At 33.1% G+C, this 13,940-nt stretch overlaps 1 protein-coding gene across 1 annotated transcript in view; it reads right to left on the bottom strand.

Annotated features, from left to right (window-relative positions):
• Positions 1-23: 23 nt before the first annotated feature.
• LOC111703983 (signal transducer and activator of transcription 5A) overlaps positions 24-13,940 on the bottom strand; it is a 20,136-nt gene continuing 6,219 nt past the window's right edge. The window contains exons 11-24 of the mRNA XM_023476086.1: positions 13,921-13,930; positions 13,364-13,425; positions 12,120-12,184; positions 11,641-11,754; positions 11,001-11,089; positions 10,152-10,248; positions 7,959-8,108; positions 6,890-7,002; positions 6,468-6,610; positions 5,738-5,831; positions 5,605-5,653; positions 5,069-5,164; positions 2,596-2,722; positions 24-2,213 (exon numbers count right to left, since the gene is read on the bottom strand). Coding sequence (XP_023331854.1) covers positions 2,023-2,213; positions 2,596-2,722; positions 5,069-5,164; positions 5,605-5,653; positions 5,738-5,831; positions 6,468-6,610; positions 6,890-7,002; positions 7,959-8,108; positions 10,152-10,248; positions 11,001-11,089; positions 11,641-11,754; positions 12,120-12,184; positions 13,364-13,425; positions 13,921-13,930 — 1,400 coding nt within the window. The 3' untranslated portion in view covers positions 24-2,022. The remainder of the gene's footprint in view (positions 2,214-2,595; positions 2,723-5,068; positions 5,165-5,604; positions 5,654-5,737; positions 5,832-6,467; positions 6,611-6,889; positions 7,003-7,958; positions 8,109-10,151; positions 10,249-11,000; positions 11,090-11,640; positions 11,755-12,119; positions 12,185-13,363; positions 13,426-13,920; positions 13,931-13,940) is intronic.

Raw genomic sequence — 13,940 nt, 5'->3', positions numbered from 1 at the left:
TTCTTTCAGGTTACATTCACCATTCTGAAACTACACATGTACAATTGTACAACATCACGCAGTACACATCCGTCACGTGTACATCAATATATGAGAGGTCTGTGCAATCTTTGTAAAGGGAAGGTTCGCTGTTTTTAAGAAGGGGTAAAAACAATTAGGACAAGCTTTTCATGTGGATTTGACTTCATTATACTTCAGATCAAAATGCCCAGAAGCAGATCAGGAGCAATTTAAATCTGTCATCCTTTACCCTTTACAGAATAACTTTGATCCCTCCCTTTTTACAATTACAAAATTTCCGAGTGATCACAATACGTCTCATTAAAAGTATAAAGCAGTAGATACCGTTTTTACAAAAGTTTACAATTCATAAAAAAACCATTTCTGAGAAATTATTGGTAGTAATAAAAAAACGTACGAGAAAAAGTGTCAAATATTCTAAAATATAAGGTGTACTAATGTCATGGAAAAATTATTCTTAATAAGGCAAGAAAAAAAATACATTAATTCATATAATTTTGGATAAAAAACGTAAAGCACCAGCGTAAAGCATAAATTTTTAAAATAGTTTAAATTTAATAAATATTTTTAAAGCAAAATTTAACAGATTTAAAATATAAATGACTGTTGACAATAAACATTAACAACGAATAACACAATTCCCAAAAGGTGAAAAAAATTTAGAATTCATTATTAACAAATTTTAAAATAGATATTATATTTTGATTTAATTTATATTCTTGTTTTCTTTAGACGAATATATCAAATATATTTCAATATTTGAAATATTAAAATGTCTGGCAGAATAAAAAGTCGAACTTTTCTCCACCGGTTATTTTGTTTGGACGAATTTTTTTCAAATCACAAATAGTCACATTTCACTATCACATGTATACAATATACATTACCACTAGAAATATCAAACATATATCAATATCAGTATATCCAATGGCGGCCAAAGTATTAAAAATGCCACCAACACATTCTAACTGGCTTCCAAGATTATACAAAATTATCGCTAAAAATATTTAATTGGCTTTAACATATTTTCAAGATGGCGTCCACAAATATTCAGGGTGGTTTCCACAAATATCCAAACGCCTGCCACAAATATTCAAAAGGCTACCACAAAAATTCAAAATGGCTGCCACAAATATTCAAAAGAACTACGGCAGATGTCCAAATGCCTGCCACAAATATTTACAAGCAAACTTACAATTTGATGTTAATTGGTTTATCTTGGGTAACATATATACATTTATGACGATCATTAGAAACAATAATTTTGGCCGCCCTGAAACGAAATCTAATGTTAAATTCATTGAAGCATATCAAACTATTTCCTAAGTTGGTTTATAAAGAGCTGGCAAGGAATGGCATTAAAAGGGATTGATGAAATGGATTGCTTAAGAAATGAAATATTTCTCTATAAACAAGAAAAAGGAATTAAGCCAATTAAGCCCATTAAGATTTATTTTATAGTAAAATACGGCCTTCAGAAGTAAATGCGATGTTTGAACTAGTCTTGAAACCAGCCAAATGTTTACAGATAAAAATAGTTAAAAAAGTGCTTACAAATAATAAGCCGATTTCCCGTTTTCAAAGTTAATGGGGTTTATCTAAAACTTGTCTCAAAAAATATAGTATGTACCATTTAAGTTTCTAAATTTCCTTTAACCCTAGAGAACTCAATTTAATGAAATGGAATCTTATTCAGCAGCCTCAAGATTTAAACAAAAAAGATTAAAAATTTCGAATAGCCTTAACTGCTTAAAGCATTATTTTTGTTGATTCTAATTGAATAGCAAAATAAAATTAACTTAATCCATAGATCCTCCATAGGTAACTCTGGTTTAAATTTGACTAACTCTGATATGAGTAAGTATATAAAGGTGTAGGTAAGGAGGCCTGGTGTAAACTGTCCTATGCTCAATCTAAGTATTGTATGTAAATATGTAAAGAGTACACAACTAGACAATCTTCTCTCTTGCATTGTTACACAGAGACATTCTTAATCCGTCTCTACAGCTGCTGGTTCATCCCACCGCCGAACATGTTGGGCTGCAGGTTGCTGATGTTTAGGATCTCCTGAATGTTGAACTCTGCGATATCGTAATCCATGCCGTTGACGTCCTCCGGGTACCCGCTACCCTCGTACCCTATCTCGTAGGGGTTGAGGGGCGTCGTAGGGTTCGAGTATTCATTGGCAGGCCCTGGATCATATACAGAAATTGAGATTTAAATAAAAGGAACAAACAAAAAGAGATCGTATCATTTACAAGATAAAATAAATAAGAAAGTGTTATTAAGCAGTGAATTTTCATTTCTTTGGATAAATTTTGCTCGTCTGTTTGTTTTGTATCCAATAAACCAAACGGCTGAACTTATCCGGCCCGATCTTTCCTCTCACATGATCAACACAAATGTAATTTCACTTTTAAAATTTTTGGGAATTCTACCAATCAAAAAGGGAAGATCCCTGAAAGCTTAAATCGTTATTTTTTTTAAGTGCGTAACCGAAACAATAAAAAGTCCTACTTGAGCTCAAAAGCCCTACTTGAGCTCAAAAGTTGCCACTCAAATTGTATATATTACCTTGTACATGAGTTTTGAGACTATGTGGTACATATCCATGAGAGGTTTGGCCGATTTCCTTGCTTGAAGCAGAGAATTTTTTAAACACATCACAGGGTATGTTTGGGTACAATGCAGTTAGATTCTCCTTAAACATAATAAACTGTACAGTTAACACTGATATTCTACAGTGTACATTTGTGATTGAAACAACGTGTACTGTGCAATGTATATTGTTCACTGATATTGTGAACTGTACATTGTGCACTGTGCATCACTATACGATGTGTACTTTTTATTGTGCGCTGTACAATGTTCATTGATCATTGTACATTTAGCACTGTAAATTGAATTTTTACATATGTACATTAAACATACAGTGTAATTTTACAATTTACATTGTACATTAATAGTAATTGTGTACTTCAACTTTGAAGATATAGAAGAAGAAAAAATATGACTTAACAATTTAAGAAGGATTAAAAACAGATTTAAAATAAATTAGGGAAATTTGACAGTTTTATTCAGAAGCCAGAGATGGAATTTAACGCACCGAATACCAGCTGGAACTAGAGATAAAATAGTAGTTTTTAATTTCTAGTTTCTACTTTAAACACTCTTATCTTCATAACGTTCACGCGATAATAACTAGGAATAGATAATTCTTTATTGAATTCATTAATTAAACAAGGAACCGTTTGAATTCAAGAATCAATTAATAACATTTTTCAGGGATTAAAATTTTCAAGTTTCTTGGTGGGTTAGAAACAAATGTGGAGATTTTTAATAATGTATAATTATTTTTTTGTTATATTCTTTCCTCCTCATACTTTAAAAGAAAGTAAAAAAAAATTCTATTAATTGATATTTTAAAAATGACACCCATCAGGAAATTCTCATGTTCAATGGGACCCCCTCTAAAGTGTATATGGCTGTGAAGGGTTTTGGAAAATGCATACTCTTGAATCAGTATAAAAAGAAATTAAAACTGTGCATTATGTCTCGGCCAAAACAGATATCAAGTTATGCATTCACAACATTTTCTATCCCCCTACTTACATACACAAAAAAATAACAAATCATTAAACTCCAGAAAAAAAGAACCAATAGAAAATTTACTTTTTTAAAACTTAAATAGATTTAAATCGATTTTCAAATATAAATTCCTGTTTAACCCTCCAAAATATGAACTATACTCCCCAATGTTAAGCCCTAGCTTGAGATCTACTATACTCCCCTATGTTAAGCCCTATCATATCATATCATATCATACAGCTAGGGATGCGTCCAACAGCTCCTTGACCTACAAGGGGTATGCCATCACAATCCCCTATAGGTGAAGGCTTTTCAGCCTGACATAATTTAAATTCTAACGTCGGACACACGACCAAATTTGAGCCATGTCACCGGTCCGATTCCTTTTGTCAGCTAGTTGCCAAACAGTTGTATTAAATACATATTTCAATGCTGAGAGAGAGAATCTCCCTCCCGGTTAACTGAGTGTTTAAAAAGGGTATTCATGAGTTGAAACGAATAATTTTAAAATGAATTGATAAATAAGCTTATAATAAGTTATTGAGTTATAGAGAAGTGATTCATAAAATGAACCGACAAATAGATTATATGATAAATTTAAAATTATATTATATAGAGAGTGGGATTCATTAGATGAATCGACAAAGAAATTCTGTGAAGGGATTCATAAAATGAATCGACAAAGAAATTATGTGAAGGGATTTATAAAATGAATCGACAAAGAAATTATATGAAGGGATTCATAAAATGAATCGACAAAGAAATTATGTGAAGGGATTCATAAAATGAATCGACAAAGAAATTATATGAAGGGATTCATAAAATGAATCGACAAAGAAATTATATGAAGGGATTCATAAAATGAATCGACAAAATAATTATATGAACTGATTCATAAAATGAATCGATCGTTTTCTACATACCTTAACTTCACATCTAACTTGAGATCTAATATACTCCCCTATGTTAAGCCCTAACTTGAGATCTACTATGCTCCCCTATGTTAAGCCCTAGCTTGAGATCTACTATACTCCCCTATGTTAAGCCATAACTTGAGATCTACTATACTCCCCTATGTTAAGCCCTAGCTTGAGATCTACTATACTCCCCTATGTTAAGCCATAACTTGAGATCTACTATACTCCCCATATGTTAAGCCCTAACTTGAGATCTACTATACTCCCCTATGTTAAGCCATAACTTGAGATCTACTATACTCCCCTATGTTAAGCCCTAACTTGAGATCTACTATACTCCCCTATGTTAAGCCCTACCTTGATATCTACTATGCTCCCCTATGTTAAGCCCTACCTTGAGATCTACTATACTCCCCTATGTTAAGCCCTACCTTGAGATCTACTATACTCCCCTATGTTAAGCCCCAACTTAAGATCTACTATACTCCCCTATGTTAAGCCCTACCTTGAGATCTACTATGCTCCCCTATGTTAAGCCCTACCTTGAGATCAAATATTGTGTCTGCAATTGATCTTTGAGAAAGATCTTTGTGAACGAATGGAGCCACGAAGAGAACGTTCTTCCCTCCCATCTGATCCTGAACAAGGTGATTTTTATAACAATTCGTTAAATCCATACAAACCATCCAGTTATACAGTCTTAAAGGTTTTAAGCTTAGATTATTAAGTTTTTATCACCAACAAATTATATTCTTATAATTAGATACAGGGTTACCCACAGCGGATGAGACTTCAGAGACGATTGTACGGAATTTATACTATCTGTTTCCGTATATTCACTATTCCTAGAAACTGTAAGCTTGTTTGTTTCTTTGTCATTATTAAGGAAGAAACCCTAGTTCAACCATGGGATTGTCACATTTTAAGAGATATCGGTCGTCTTTACAATCTCATTCTTTTTGGGTAAACCCTGTAGCTGGTAAAACGATGTGTTTTTATATGCTTCTGAAAAATCATAAAAATACGAACAGCTTTTCTTTCCCCAAATTAACAGAAATGGTAGGTTATACAAACAAACCTGGCACACATAGGCTATTGTTACTCCTCCTAGCTCGGAGTCTGAATACCTAAACAGAAAATAAATAAAATCGACGAAAAAGATTGAAAATTAAAAAATCTACGTCTAATCTTCTTAATTTATGTCAAAATACCTTAACAGAAATGTTCCATGAGGACATCCTAACAGTAGTTCTTCAGCTTTCTGTTTTGATACGAACCCCATTATCAGTCCGTCATTCCAGGGCCCTAAATAGATAGATATGATCAGTTCGTTATTCCAGGGCAATAAATAATTAGATATTTATCAGTCCGTCATTCCAGGATTCTAAACAAATATGCACAAATCAGTCCACCATTACAGTTCCCTAAAGGGATAAATATCATAAGTCCGTTATTCCAGGGCCCTAAAAAACAAATACATTTATCAGTCCACCATTCCAGGGCCCTGAAAATATATGTTATCAGTCCGTCATTCCAGTGCCCTAAATGAATAGAAATATAAATCAGTCCACCATTAGAAGGCCCTAAATAGATAGATATTATCAAATCAATTAATAACTAGAGGGGAGAACACTCTAGAATAATGACCAAAGATTAAAAGGGATTTTGAAGTATCTCGAAATTCAAGTTTCTAAAGTAATTAATATGATAAAATGCTTGAAATACTTTTTAAAAAATACCCCTAGTCCTGACATTGTGCTTTCTAAATTTGAAATTACCAAAATTAGAAGCATTTGTGTTTATTTTTTAATACAAGGACTAGGAATATTTTGTAATCAATGAATGAAGAGTAATGAAGTACTGACGAATGAATGCCGCAAATTATTTCAACGATCAAGGAGAATCTTCAATTCATCAACTGTTTAGTGAAACACTGTTTACCTCTCATATCTGAGGAGGTTAGACACATGACCCTGTAGAACCACTCCCAGAAGGTGAAGTTCCTGTCAGGTAAAGGTTCACGACAGAACTGAGACCAGGAGATCACCAGGTTCTTGATCTCATCCCGACCAAGGTTCGGGTTCCTGACAAAACCAGCTCAATTCATTACTGTCTCTTTCAACAAAATTGATTCGTCGGATATAAAAAATGGTAAAATCTCAGAAATCTAGCCTAGAGCCACTCCTACTCTTAAAAATTTGAAATGGAAAGAATGTAAGGAGNTTTTATCTATAGAAAGATTAGGTATTCCATTAAAGAAAAAAGGGAATCCGGGGAAAAATGAAAATAAAAACTAAATGAAAATTATAAAAAAATAAAAAAGTTAGTTTTTAATTTGTAATATGAATGATTGGAAAAGTTTCCTAAAAGCTTTTGTTGCCAGAAAATAGAAGTTCTCTTCTGTTAGATTCTGATTTGTTTTACAAGCATCAGTCCACTTAGAGTTCAGGGCCTCAGCCATTTGGAACCAGGGAACCTAAATACAAAAAGAAATCAAAAACTTTTTAACAATGCATTGTATTTTATTTATGTCATGCTTTCGGAAACTTCCTGATTCTAGAATTTGTAACGTCTAGATTATCAATTGAAATCTAAGAAACCCAGGGAATACAGTAGCAGCAACAAATCCAGTGATTGGCCTTCTTTTGACCTCTAACGACCTATAACGACCTCTAGCAACCTCTGACCTCAAAATGGAAAATGACTTTATGCACATCAAGGGAAAGCTAGGAACCAAGGCAATACATTAATAGCAAATAATTCATTGTTTGACCTTCTAATGACCTCTAACGACCTCTAATGACCTTCAAATTGAATTTATTTTAAATATAGCTTTAAGCATATCAAACGAAAGCTAAGAACCCAGGCAATACAGAAGCTGCAAAGAATTCAGTGTTTGAACTCCTAATGACTTCTAATGACCTCTATCGACCCCTAATGACCTCTAATGACCTCCAAGTTGAATCCAGGTAATACATTAAAGGCAAAAAATTCAGTGCTTAATCTTCTATCGACCTCTAACGACCTTTAATGACCACTAAAGCCCTCCAAAATTTTGAGATCATTAGAGGTTGTAAGAGGTCGTTAGAGATAAATAGAAGGCCAACCATTGGATTTGTTGCTGCTACTGTATTCTCTGGGTTCCTAGCTTTCGATTGATATGCATAAAGCCACAGATTAATCATTTTGTATTCGTCGAGGTCATTAAACGTTTAGAGGTCATTGGAGGTCATTAATATTTTGCTTTTTTTCTTGATTTATATCGAAATCACCATTTCTTTAAGTCTAAGTTTTAGGCAAAGTTTGGCAACTCCTGTTAGTACATTTCGATTTTTTGCAGATCCAAAAGTGATTTCAATTAAGGAAACAAAACGAAAATCTTTCGCAAATTTAACAATTTTATTTCGCACATTTACACAATGTTACACTGACCTTGTCAGGGACCACGAAGGGCCTTCTACCCCACTCTGCGAAGGCGTTGTCCCATGTTATGGTTGCGAGGGCCTGGGGCTCCTGGTTCCCGTGGACGATTACCACGACGGGGAGGGAGAGGGTGAACACCTGGAAGTTCAATTCACCAACCTGCATCAAAACATCAATTTATAAGAAACACATTTTTTCAACAAATCAGAGGAATTGAAGAGACAATCAATGAATTCACAAGTGAGCCTACAATTCAAAGAAATGAAGTTAACAGAATTAAACAATAAATAGAAAGGAATAAAGTTCCTGTAAAAGATATCTTTAAAAGTGTAACAAAGGGTACAGGGCTAGAATAAGACTTGAGTAATTACTTTCTAGACATTTTTTTTGAGAAACTAAGACTGAATGCTGCGTAAAATGAATGTTTAAAATCTCTGTACGATTTGATTCTCGGATTTATAAAAAAATTAATCAAGCGTTCGCTACTAATAAATCCCTCCCAGTGATAATTAAATTTACTTCTTTCATGTAAATAAAATTAAGTTTTCAAGAATATTTTGAGGGGGTTTAAACCAAGTCCGTATACTAAGGGGAATCAAATTGACCCCTTTTTAAACTCAATAACATCCAAAAAACACTTTCTGTTTCTCCTAGATTCTGTTAACTTTAACTTTTTTACCTCCCAAGAACCTCTCGAGAGCCGCAAAAAAATGCATCCCCCTCCCCCACCAAAAAAAATTTAAAATATTTGTTTGCATTAAATGAAATGAATACTTAGCACTGGTGGTGTTTTGATATTTGAATTCTGAGTAATAATTTGCATGTAATTTTATACTTTAGTTTTCAATATGAGAATTTAAACTCAGGTCTACTTCAACATTTTTCATCAAATAGAAGTAAAAATAATTAATTTATGATCGATTATCAAAAAAATTAACAAAAAATATTTTTTTTAAATTACAGCGTTTTTCTTACAATTAAATAATGCCTTCTTGTAATATAATGATCAATCATGCTAAATATACTTAATAAAAATATATTTCTCATTAAAAGTTCGGAGAAAACTACAAAATGAAACATTTCAATTTTCCGCTTCGCTATTTTACAAAAATAAGTACAGACATATTTTTAAATAAATATTTACGGTAATTTAATTAAAACAAAATCAAAAAGTAAGTTACAATTTATAATAAAAGATGTAATAAAATTATATTTGATTAATCAATAATTAAGTGTTAAAACATGTGTGTAAACGTATGTATTTTATGTGTATTGTGTATTGTGTAATGTCCAATTAAAACTTATGGAGATATAACAAATAATTCACTCTTGGTTCAGTAGGTAACATACAGCGAGACAACATCAAACTGTGGAATAGGAAGACGACTGCTGGATTCCAATGAAGATAAAACACAGCAAATGTGCAGTGTGCACAGACCCATTTCACTTAATACAATAAGTTGATTGTAAAACTACTGGTTAAACTACAGGGTGTCCCACGTCATATTAGATCGGTCTAAATTACGATTTTCGGGACTAATTAGAAAATTTTAGAAGGATGAATTGTTTTGAAAAATTGAGTAAGGCTAATATAAGAATTTTCTTGTGGAAAATGCTAGGTTTTTCGAGTATTTTTAGGTTTATTTTGGCGCTAAAATTTGGAGATAATCCCTCAGATTAAATAATTTGACACAGAAGGTCATATTTCGCTTAGATTTTTTAAGATCTTTAAAATACAAGGTCAATGCTAGAGAACACGTACTTTATTAATTTACAAAATAAAAGACAGAAAAAAATGTTGGTAATGGGGGATATTTATATTTATGGTTTTGTCTACAACACCAGATAATTGATAAAATGTTTTATATTTTTAGAAATAGTTATAGAACAGATAACAGCATGTTTTTAACAAAATCCAGCATACAATTTATTTATATACATGTATCCTATTAGAGGGGATTAGACTAGAGTATTATGATAAGTTTAATTTATTAAGTTACATGTATTTCATGTATTGTATGTATAATATTTGCAATGAGTGTTAGGTTTGCTTAAATTAAGTATAAACGCATTAAATGTTTTTATATATTTATGGCGTATTAATTAGTTATGGCAATCCGAATTTTGAAATTAAGCGGAAAATATATTTACTCCCCCCCCCCTCCCCCAACCCGCCACCTTTTTTCTACCATGTTTCCCTACCGTGAAATCTGTCCAGAAGCACACCGAGAACTTCTCCTCCATGACGCTCTCCGTCCCCCGCTTCTCAGTGCGCCGGATCCTTTTCAGCTGCAGGTTCCTTCATGGGCGCGTACACCAGTTCAATATCAGAACTTGGAATGTTTTTAAGACAAATCATGTTGTTTCCCATCTGAGTTGAGTCTTTGCCACAAACTCAAATCTTCAAATCCCTATACCTGATGTCGAAAACCTTTGATATTTCAAACTAAAATTATTTGATATGTCTATCACAATTCATATTTTAAAATGTCTTAGGTCTAAGACATCGGGTTGCAAAGATTAAGAGATTAGACAATCGGAGTGTGTGGCAAAAGTTCCTTTCCTTTTCAACCTCTAGGTCTTTAAAAAGGTAAAGTATGACCTCCCCCCGCTAGTTACGCCTTAGACTGGTCAGTTAATAATAAAATAAAATGCCACAATTTTTGTACCATATTGCCCTTTTATTAATCGATAAAAAAAGTCTAGTTTTCAACAGCTCAGAAACTATGACGCCCTATCCTCCATTCTTCTTCTCTGCTTTGTCCTCGCAGGTTGAGACTTCAGCAACGACATTTGTTTTTAATCTTCCTGACAGAAACAATCTCAAGTACTGACGAGGATCAACCCAGACAGAAATATATTTTCAATAAATGTGGAACTAAAATCTACTTTTTTTTACTCTACCGAGGTTTGGTTCATCACCATCACCGAATTTTAAACTAAAGACTCTTATCAAGGCAGGAGACCCAAAACCTTAGCCCCGTCATAACCTAGGTCGTCATTAACGTCTGTTCATTTATGATTAACTTTTAAACTGACTGATGTGATTTCCTAAATGTGACTGAAACTTGTCTTGTACCAACATGATATTCCATATTTCCGTTCCCGTTCAGTATCTCACCACTACACACATTCAAACAAACAAGTTAGTACATGCCCTGTACACATTATTTAGTACAGAATTTTAGAAAGTACAGTTCTTTTAGTACAAGTACAAAGAGTACATTTAAAACAATTTAAAAACAGTACAATAATAACTAATAGAGTTCTTATGAAGCTTAGAATAGGTATGTTTATTGAATAGATGGATGAAAATAGTGGATAAAATTGGATGAAATTCAAGGAAAATGGATAAAAATTGGATAAAATGTAAGGAAAATGAAGGAAAATGAAGGAAAATGAAGAAAAATGAAGGAAAATGGAGAAAAATGGAGAAAAATGAAGGAAAATGAAGGAAAATGAAGGAAAATGAAGCAAAATGAAGCAAAATTAAGCAAAATTAAGTAAAATGAAGGAAAATGAAGGGAAATATAGGAAAATGAAGGAAACTGAAGGAAACTGAAGGTAAGTGAAGGAAAATCAAGGAAAATGAAGAAAAATGAAGGAAAATGAAGGAAAATGAAGGAAAATGAAGGAAAATGAAGGAAAATGAAGGAAAATNCCCCTGTAAACCACGAGATACTATTCATACCTGTGACTCTGATATAATGCTGACCGACACGTTAGGACTCGCCATGTGAACATTAAGCTGACCTCCAACTAGGAGACGAACTGTTGCTGTAAACCTAGTGTTGGTTTTCATGACCTGCAGTACATTAATGTTATCATTATCATTGTCATTCTTATCTGCATTAATAATAGTATTATTATTTTTATCAATTTCCTTATTATCCTCATTATTACAATCAGAAATATTAATATTGTTTAAATCATTTATCAAATCATGTATCTTATCATCATCATTATTAGTGTTGTCAGTATTATTATTATTTTTGTTCATGTTAGCATTACCAGCATCATTATTGTCCGTTTTAGTATTATTATCATTTATAGTATTATTTCTACTAGAAATAGTTATTCTACGTGTCATTTATAAAAGCAATATTGATAAAATTACCAGTTGTATTGAGTTTGGACTAAAAAAGAGGATAAAATTAACTAAATACTGACCTGTGGAGGCTGTTTTTCAATAATAAATGTTCCAGTAACTAGACCAGTCAGCAATCCAGTTACACCTAGAACAAGTTAGGTAAAAGAGGTCAGGTAGAAGAGGTCTGTTAGGAAAGGTCATGTGGAAGAGGTCAGGTAGAATAGGTCAGGTAGAATAGGTCAGGTAGAATAGGTCTGGTAGAATAGGTCTGGTAGAATAGGTCAGGTAGAAGAGGTCAGGTAGGATAGGTCGGCTCAAAGAGGTCCGCTAAAGAGGTCCGGTAGAAGAGGTCAAGTAAAAGAGTTCAGGTACAAGAGAGTGCTGTCAGGTAGGAGAGGTCGGGAAGGTATAATAGGTCGAGAAACAGAGGTCAGGTTAATGAGGTATGGTAAAAGAAGTCATATAGAAGAGGTCTTATAGAAGAGGTCTTATAGAAGAGGTCAGGTAGAAGAGGTCGGGTAGTAGAGGTCGGATAGAAGAGGTCAGGTAGAACAAGTCATTTATATCAGGTTGGGAAGTAGAGGTCAGGTAGAAGAGGTCGAATAAAAGAGGTCAGGCAGTCGAGGTCAGGTACAAGAGGTCGGATAAAAGGGGTCAGGTAGAATAGGCCAGGAAGGAGAGGTCAGTTAGACGAGGTCAAGTAGAAGAGGTCGGATAAAAGAGGTCAGGTAGAAGAGATCAGGTAAAATAGGTCGGGAAGGAGAGGTCAGGTAGACAATGTCAGACAGAACAGGTCGGATAAAAGAGGTTGAAATAAAAGAGGTCAGGTAGAAGAGGTCGGTTAAAAGAGGTGAGGTAGAAGAGGTCACGTAGAATAGGTCGGGAGGAGAGGTTAGGTAGACGAGGTCAGGTAGAAGAGGTCGGATAAAAGAGGTCAGGTAGAAAATGTCGGGTAGGATGGTCGGGAAGGAGAGGTCGGGAAGGAGAGGTCAGGTAGAAGAGGTCAGGTAGAAGAGGTAAGGTAGAATAAGTCGGGAAGGAGAGGTTTGGTTAAAGAGGTTGAATGAATAAATAAATGAATAAATGAATGAATATATGAATGAATAAATACATGAATAAATGAACCAATGTATCATTGAATTAATGAATAGGTGAATGAATAAATAAATGAATAAATTAATGAATATATGAATGAATAAATACATGAATAGGTGAACCAATGTATCATTGAATTAATGAATATTTGAATGAATAAATACATGAATAAATGAACCAATGTATCATTGAATTAATGAATATGTGAATGAATAAATGAATGAAGTACCTGCTAGTATTTCAGGAATAATACTTTGTGTTTGGACTCCAGGAAATTTGGCGATCTGACCCCTGAAATAATTCTTAGAAATTATCTTAATTGAAATAAAATAAAATATCAATATTTCTGATTTTTTCAACCAAATAATGTTTTCCCTAGAAAATTTTTTTTTAAATTCAAACTTTTTATTCCCTAAGCGATTAAAACGTGGTTGTTAAAATTACTTTATTGTTTTGAGGTCAAACATTCAATGATTTATTCTCAAAGGGATTATTCACTAGACAAAAAATAAGGTATTAAACAGTGGTTAGCGATTTTATCAATACAATGAGAAGACTATTTCACTTTTGCTTTATATCAAGCTGTTAAACATCATGGATATTTAAAACCCTTCTCTTTGATTAAATTTGTAAACTAGTAATTTGAAAAAAAGCTTGTTAACAATTACAATTTAAATAAAAATGTCGTCTTCATTGTATTGTTATAATTGCCTACCACTGTTGTATTTTGAAAAGGTGACCAAATATTTTAACTAAAATCCGTTAATAACAAAAGGATAATTTTACCGAAGATATTCTACGAGAAC

This window comes from Eurytemora carolleeae, unplaced genomic scaffold (genome assembly GCF_000591075.1).
Source record: "Eurytemora carolleeae unplaced genomic scaffold, Eaff_2.0 scaffold419, whole genome shotgun sequence".
Classification (NCBI taxonomy): Eukaryota; Metazoa; Arthropoda; class Copepoda; order Calanoida; family Temoridae; genus Eurytemora; species Eurytemora carolleeae.
Note: the sequence above shows the minus strand (reverse complement) of the source record. Positions and strands in the feature narration are given on the sequence as shown.